Raw genomic sequence first — 8,237 nt, 5'->3', positions numbered from 1 at the left:
ATTGATTACATTGGCAGCTTGATTGGTAATTTAAACAAGATTAATAGGCACCATACAGCAGATTGACAGCACATATAAGAAGACAGCAATGATCACAATGGTAAAGTTGTTTGGATTGGGTACATAAAGATTGGGAGATTGGGTAGCACTAGATACAGTGCAATTTTAAAGCAACAAGATAGGAAACTAAGAAGATGAAATTAGGTACTTTTTAGTTTTGTTTTTGAATGATGCAAAAGTTGGACAGCTTTTCAATTCATTAGGGAGTGAGTTCCATAGACTGGGTCCCTTTATTTGCATAGTGTTTACACAGATTAAGTTTGACTCTGGGGATATCAGAGAGATATTTATTTCTGGTGTGGTAGTAATGGGTCCTATCTGTCCTATCTGTCCAGGGAGAGTTTCAGAGCAGGATATGCATTTATGAACAGGGTTTTGTAAGTGTAGTTGACACAAAAGAATGAGTGAAGGGAGTTTATGTTTAGCATGTTTAGGGATTTAAACAAGGTTTTTAAACATGGTTTCAGACTCAATAAAAGCACTAACGATGCACTTATTAGTATGTTTAACTTGATACATTCAGCTCTTGATAAAAATGAGTTCCCTGTTGGGTTATTTGTGGACCTGCGTAAGGCTTTTGACACTGTCAACCACCAAAACCTTCTTAAATTACATCATTATGGAGTCAGAGGACACTCCCTGCAATACCTTCAGTCTTACCTTACTGACAGACTCCAGTATGTTTCTGTGAATAATTCTATTCCTCCCACCCTACCCATCAACACAGGGCAGCATGCTTGGCCCTCGCCTCTTTCTCATCTACATTAATGACCTTCCAAATGCCTCCCACTGATGTAAGGTGAAAATATAATATATTAATGAAGTGAAAATGGATCAATCACTATTTTATTCGAAAGTGAAATAAAGTATCAATATAATTTCCCATTGTCATCACCAATTACAATATTAATGCTGATATTGGACAAGTATATGAGTGGGATTGGGTGGTTATAGATAGGAGCTGCCTCATATGGGCCAATAGGCCTTCTGCAGTTACCTTTGTTCTTATGTTCTTATATAATAGTTAAGCAGACTCGCAGTACTCCATGATGGGAGAAACAGGAAGAATTTTACCTGAGGGCCACTAACCCTAGTGGCCTCGACAAGGACAGGAAGACGGCGGCTTGTTCAAGGTCCCCTCCCCATGTACCTTGATGATCTCTTCTAGGTATATTTTAAAACTCAACACAGTTTTGGCAGTTACGGCTTCGGTGGATAGTAGAATGAGAGAGCTTGGAAGAATGAGTGAGAATGAGAGTTCAAGTTCTTAAACTCCAGTTGATGACACTGGCTATTAATTTCACCAAGCTTCAACTGGTCTGCCAGAACTACTGGGGGTTCTGAAAATGTGTGCCTTATGTGGTGTGATAATGATAAACATGATGATCAGGTCAGGACGAGGACCGGAAGGACCGCCCCTGGTCTTACTCCTGCAGCAGGCTGGCAGCCTCGCTGAGGAAGAATGTTGTGCGTTAATTGTAGTGTGTGGTAGTCCCCGGAGGCCTCCCAGTCCTCCTCCGTGAGGTGCTGTAGGGCCTTCAGCGAGGCTACCAACCTGCTGCAGGAGTAGGACCAGGGGCGGCCCTTCAGGTCCTCGTCCTCGTGCGCGAGCTCGTGCCTCTGGCGCCTTACAACCACCTGCTCCGGGTAGATGGGACTCGACAGCCTGGGAAGGCAGCTCATCTAGGGGAAGGAAAAGCCTGACTTCAAACTTCCGCTGCCTCGCGGCCATACCCAGTTTTGGGACGGGCTTCAGGAGTCAATCTCGAGGAAAAATCCGGAGTTGGAACCCCTAAGGCAGTTCGTTGTTGGTTTCAACCTCGTCCTGGCAGCGCTGGAACCAAGCGCCAGGCGGACAATTTCAGCATCGTGGAGAGGGGGGACCTGCTGCATGGGTAACAGCTTGTCCTCCATATCGACCTACTCTGGCTTTGCGCCCTGGAGAGGCCACTCCAGCCTCGACAACCAGTGTAACTCCATAGTCTCCGGAGACTGCAGGATGCCTACAATGATAAGGCAGGTGACAGGTTCTTCACATGTTTGAAAGCTTCGCTACCACTCGGAGTGCGAGAAAGCTCACTGCAAAAGATGGAGCTGCCAAAGTTAGTTCATGGTCTGCTAGTCCGCTATAACACGGGTGATGGGATGACATCCCTTCACCCACACACATGTCTGAAGGAAGGGAGGAGAATGAATTTAGGAATATACCAATAACATGCGAAATAATTAGAAATAATTTTGACAAACTAAAAGACTCAGAAGCTCCGGGTGTGGATGGAATGCAATCCAAAGTCTTAATAATAATAATTTATTCAGAAGAAGGTACAATGGGTTGATGAGATTACATAAGACTGGTATTTCTACATTCTTGCCAAGCCACTAACACACACAGCGTTTCTGGCAGGTCCTTAACCTAACACATCAGGTAAGATGAAAATGTACATTGTAGCAAGGATTTATATCAATAAATAACTACAACATAAGTTGACAGTGGTGATTACACAGATAAGGATATATGTCTTAAGTACTAATATTGTGGAAGTGGGCAGTACAAGTTACGGTGTGAGTTTGAAGCACAAGATAGGAAACTATGTGGATGAAATTAGGTACTTTTTGGTTTTACATTTTAATAAGGTATAGGTTGGATTATTTTTTAATTCATCAGGGAGAGAGTTCCATGGACTGGGCACTTTTACTTGCATGAAGCGTTTACACAGATTTAGCCTGACTCTGGGAATATCAAGGATATATTTATTTCTGGTGTGGTGCTCATGGGTTCTATTACATCTATCAAGGAAAAGTTTCAGATCAAGATTAGTATTTAGGAACAAGGTTTTGTACATGTAGATAGCACAAGAGAATGTGTGGAGTGAGTGTATGTTTAGCACGTTAAGGGACTTAAACAGAGGGGGCTGAGTGTTGTCTGAAGACAGAGTTTGTTATAGTTCTGATATGCTGAGTGATGATGGGCTTGAGGTAGTTTGAAGTGATTGAACCCCCATGTACAGATACCATATGTAAGACAGGGATAGATTAGCGTGTAGTATAGTGAGAGGAGAGCAGAGTGGGGAATATAAGATCTGATTTTAGAGAGTATACCGACCTCCTGCAGGCGATGAGTCACAATAACGTGGCTAAAGTATGTTGACCAGACCACACACTAGAAGGCGAAGGGACGTCCTGGACCATTCTCAAGTCGACAATCGACTTGAGAATGGTCCAGGACGGACCGAAACGTCGTCGCCCCTTCACCTTCTAGCGTGTGGTCTGGTCAACATACCGACCGTTTTTGCGACTATATTGGCTATGTGTTGCATGTGGGTATTGAAGTTGAGTCTCGTGTCTAAGTATAGGTCAAGTAATTTTCCCACATTGTTATTGCTAATGCTAACATTGTCTATCTGATGTTAATATTGTTAACGTTAACGTAGTCTGGGCAGGTGGAGAGCAGCAGGCCAGGAGAGCAGCAGGCCAGGAGGACAGCAGGCCAGGAGGACAGCAGGCCAGGAGGACAGCAGGCCAGGAGGACAGCAGGCCAGGAGGACAGCAGGTCAGCCAGTGTGGAGTCTGGGCAGGGAGTGGAGGGCGGCGGAGCGCAGCAACAGGTGGGCCTCCTGCACATGTGGCCCCATATTCCCTGTAGCCTTGCCGGGCCACTTCCAGTCCTCACACGAGGCCAGCAGGTGGCCCTGGCCGTGGCCCTGACCATGGCCCCCCGCCGGCACGGACTGGGACCGTCTCCTGCAACACCACCAGCACCAGGGTTACCGCCGCACCTCCACTTGTACAATGTTCTCACCTGTAACACACCTTAATGCCACTACCAATATATTACAGTCTTTAATGTTGGCTTTTACCTGAGATGAAAACACAGACGGGGGAGGGTGGGGGTGTCTGGGGCTGGCACTACTGGCCTGGGGGAGGGTGGGGGTGTCTGGGGCTGGCACTACTGACCTGGGGGAGGGTGGGGGTGTCTGGGGCTGGCACTACTGGCCTGGGGGAGGGTGTCTGGGGCTGGCACTACTGGCCTGGGGGAGGGTGGGGGTGTCTGGGGCTGGCACTACTGGCCTGGGGGAGGGTGGGGGTGTCTGGGGCTGGCACTACTGACCTGGGGGAGGGTGGGGGTGTCTGGGGCTGGCACTACTGACCTGGGGGAGGGTGGGGGTGTCTGGGGCTGGCACTACTGGTCTGGGGGAGGGTGGGGGTGTCTGGGGCTGGCACTACTGGACTGGGGGAGGGTGGGGGTGTCTGGGGCTGGCACTACTGGCCTGGGGGAGGGTGGGGGTGTCTGGGGCTGGCACTACTGGCCTGGGGGAGGGTGGGGGTGTCTGGGGCTGGCACTACTGGCCTGGGGGAGGGTGGGGGTGTCTGGGGCTGGCACTACTGACCTGGGGGAGGGTGGGGGTGTCTGGGGCTGGCACTACTGGCCTGGGGGAGGGTGTCTGGGGCTGGCACTACTGGCCTGGGGGAGGGTGGGGGTGTCTGGGGCTGGCACTACTGACCTGGGGGAGGGTGGGGGTGTCTGGGGCTGGCACTACTGACCTGGGGGAGGGTGGGGGTGTCTGGGGCTGGCACTACTGGTCTGGGGGAGGGTGGGGGTGTCTGGGGCTGGCACTACTGGACTGGGGGAGGGTGGGGGTGTCTGGGGCTGGCACTACTGGCCTGGGGGAGGGTGGGGGTGTCTGGGGCTGGCACTACTGGCCTGGGGGAGGGTGGGGGTGTCTGGGGCTGGCACTACTGGCCTGGGGGAGGGTGGGGGTGTCTGGGGCTGGCACTACTGACCTGGGGGAGGGTGGGGGTGTCTGGGGCTGGCACTACTGGCCTGGGGGAGGGTGTCTGGGGCTGGCACTACTGGCCTGGGGGAGGGTGGGGGTGTCTGGGGCTGGCACTACTGGCCTGGGGGAGGGTGGGGGTGTCTGGGGCTGGCACTACTGACCTGGGGGAGGGTGGGGGTGTCTGGGGCTGGCACTACTGACCTGGGGGAGGGTGGGGGTGTCTGGGGCTGGCACTACTGGTCTGGGGGAGGGTGGGGGTGTCTGGGGCTGGCACTACTGGACTGGGGGAGGGTGGGGATGTCTGGGGCTGGCACTACTGGCCTGGGGGAGGGTGGGGGTGTCTGGGGCTGGCACTACTGGCCTGGGGGAGGGTGGGGGTGTCTGGGGCTGGCACTACTGGCCTGGGGGAGGGTGGGGGTGTCTGGGGCTGGCACTACTGACCTGGGGGAGGGTGGGGGTGTCTGGGGCTGGCACTACTGGCCTGGGGGAGGGTGGGGGTGTCTGGGGCTGGCACTACTGGCCTGGGGGAGGGTGGGGGTGTCTGGGGCTGGCACTACTGGCCTGGGGGAGGGTGGGGGTGTCTGGGGCTGGCACTACTGACCTGGGGGACGGTGGGGGTGCCTGGGGCTGGCACTACTGACCTGGGGGAGGGTGTGGGTGTCTGGGGCTGGCACTACTGACCTGGGGGAGGGTGGGGGTGCCTGGGGCTGGCACTACTGGCCTGGGGGAGGGTGCCTGGGGCTGGCACTACTGACCTGGGGGAGGGTGTGGGTGTCTGGGGCTGGCACTACTGACCTGGGGGAGGGTGGGGGTGCCTGGGGCTGGCACTACTGACCTGGGGGAGGGTGGGGGTGTCTGGGGCTGGCACTACTGGCCTGGGGGAGGGTGTCTGGGGCTGGCACTACTGACCTGGGGGAGGGTGTCTGGGGCTGGCACTACTGGCCTGGGGGAGGGTGGGGGTGTCTGGGGCTGGCACTACTGACCTGGGGGAGGGTGGGGGTGTCTGGGGCTGGCACTACTGACCTGGGGGAGGGTGTCTGGGGCTGGCACTACTGACTTGGGGGAGGGTGTCTGGGGCTGGCACTACTGACCTGGGGGAGGGTTTCTGGGGCTGGCACTACTGACCTGGGGGAGGGTGTCTGGGGCTGGCACTACTGACCTGGGGGAGGGTGCCTGGGGCTGGCACTACTGACCTGGGGGAGGGTGTCTGGGGCTGGCACTACTGGCCTGGGGGAGGGTGGGGGTGTCTGGGGCTAGCACTACTGGCCTGGGGGAGGGTGTCTGGGGCTGGCACAACTGACCTGGGGGAGGGTGTCTGGGGCTGGCACTACTGACCTGGGGAGGGTGTCTGGGGCTGGCACTACTGACCTGGGGGAGGGTGTCTGGGGCTGGCACTACTGACCTGGGGGAGGGTGTCTGGGGCTGGCACTACTGACCTGGGGGAGGGTGCCTGGGGCTGGCACTACTGACCTGGGGGAGGGTGTCTGGGGCTGGCACTACTGGCCTGGGGGAGGGTGGGGGTGTCTGGGGATGGCACTACTGGCCTGGGGGAGGGTGCCTGGGGCTGGCACTACTGGCCTGGGGGAGGGTGTCTGGGGCTGGCACTACTGGCCTGGGGGAGGGTGGGGGTGTCTGGGGCTAGCACTACTGGCCTGGGGGAGGGTGTCTGGGGCTGGCACAACTGACCTGGGGGAGGGTGTCTGGGGCTGGCACTACTGACCTGGGGGAGGGTGTCTGGGGCTGGCACTACTGACCTGGGGGAGGGTGTCTGGGGCTGGCACTACTGACCTGGGGGAGGGTGTCTGGGGCTGGCACTACTGACCTGGGGGAGGGTGCCTGGGGCTGGCACTACTGGCCTGGGGGAGGGTGAGGGTGTCTGGGGCTGGCAAAACTGGCCTGGGGCTGGCACTACTGGCCTGGGGGAGGGTGGGGGTGTCTGGGGCTGGCACTACTGGCCTGGGGCTGGCACTACTGGCCTGGGGGAGGGTGGGGGTGTCTGGGGCTGGCACTACTGGCCTGGGGGAGGGTGGGGGTGCCTGGGGCTGGCACTACTGACCTGGGGGAGCGTGGGGGTGTCAGGGGCTGGCACTACTGACCTGGGGGAGGGTGGGGGTGTCTGGGGCTGGCACTACTGGCCTGGGGGAGGGGGGGGGTGCCTGGGGCTGGCACTATACTGACCTGGGGGAGGGTGGGGGTGTCTGAGGCTGGCACTACTGACCTGGAGGAGGGTGTCTGGGGCTGGCACTACTGGCCTGGGGGAGGGTGCCTGGGGCTGGCACTACTGACCTGGGGGAGGGTGAGGGTGTCTGGGGCTGGCACTACTGACCCTGGGGGAGGGTGGGGGTGTCTGGGGCTGGCACTACTGACCTGGGGAAGGGTGGGGGTGTCTGGGGCTGGCACTACTGACCTGGGGGAGGGTGCCTGGGGCTGGCACTACTGACCTGGGGGAGGGTGGGGGTGTCTGGGGCTGGCACTACTGGCCTGGGGGAGGGTGCCTGGGGCTGGCACTACTGACCTGGGGGAGGGTGGGGGTGTCTGGGGCTGGCACTACTGACCTGGGGGAGGGTGGGGGTGTCTTGGGCTGGCACTACTGACCTGGGGGAGGGTGGGGGTGTCTGGGGCTGGCACTACTGACCTGGGGGAGGGTGGGGGTGTCTTGGGCTGGCACTACTGACCTGGGGGAGGGTGGGGGTGTCTGGGGCTGGCACTACTGACCTGGGGGAGGGTGGGGGTGTCTGGGGCTGGCACTACTGACCTGGAGGAGGGTGGGGGTGTCTGGGGCTGGCACTACTGACCTGGGGGAGGGGGAGGGTGTCTGGGGCTGGCACTACTGACCTGGGGGAGGGGGAGGGTGTCTGGGGCTGGCGCTACTGACCTGGGGGAGGGTGGGGGTGCCTGGGGCTGGCACTACTGACCTGGGGGAGGGTGGGGGTGCCTGGGGCTGGCACTACTGACCTGGGGGAGGGTGGGGGTGCCTGGGGCTGGCACTACTGACCTGGGGGAGGGGGAGGGTGTCTGGGGCTGGCACTACTGACCTGGGGGAGGGTAGGGGTGTCTGGGGCTGGCACTACTGACCTGGGGAGGGTGTCTGGGGCTGGCACTACTGACCTGGGGGAGGGTGGGGGTGCCTGGGGCTGGCACTACTGACCTGGGGGAGGGTGGGGGTGCCTGGGGCTGGCACTACTGACCTGGGGGAGGGTGGGGGTGCCTGGGGCTGGCACTACTGACTTGGGGGAGGGTGGGGGTGCCTGGGGCTGGCACTACTGACCTGGGGGAGGGTGGGGGTGCCTGGGGCTGGCACTACTGACCTGGGGGAGGGTGGGGGTGCCTGTGGCTGGCACTACTGACCTGGGGGAGGGTGGGGGTGCCTGGGGCTGGCACTACTGACCTGGGGGAGGGTGG

The 8,237-nt window shown here is 58.4% G+C and overlaps 1 protein-coding gene across 2 annotated transcripts in view; it reads right to left on the bottom strand.

Annotated features, from left to right (window-relative positions):
• Positions 1-2,354: 2,354 nt before the first annotated feature.
• LOC123771628 (dynein regulatory complex subunit 2) overlaps positions 2,355-8,237 on the bottom strand; it is a 35,734-nt gene continuing 29,851 nt past the window's right edge. For both annotated transcript variants that reach the window (XM_069313413.1, XM_069313414.1), the window contains exon 12: positions 2,355-3,801. In XM_069313413.1, coding sequence (XP_069169514.1) covers positions 3,612-3,801 — 190 coding nt within the window. In that variant the 3' untranslated portion in view covers positions 2,355-3,611. The remainder of the gene's footprint in view (positions 3,802-8,237) is intronic.

The sequence above is a fragment of the Procambarus clarkii genome, chromosome 75, assembly GCF_040958095.1.
Source record: "Procambarus clarkii isolate CNS0578487 chromosome 75, FALCON_Pclarkii_2.0, whole genome shotgun sequence".
Taxonomy (NCBI): domain Eukaryota; kingdom Metazoa; phylum Arthropoda; class Malacostraca; order Decapoda; family Cambaridae; genus Procambarus; species Procambarus clarkii.
Note: the sequence above shows the minus strand (reverse complement) of the source record. Positions and strands in the feature narration are given on the sequence as shown.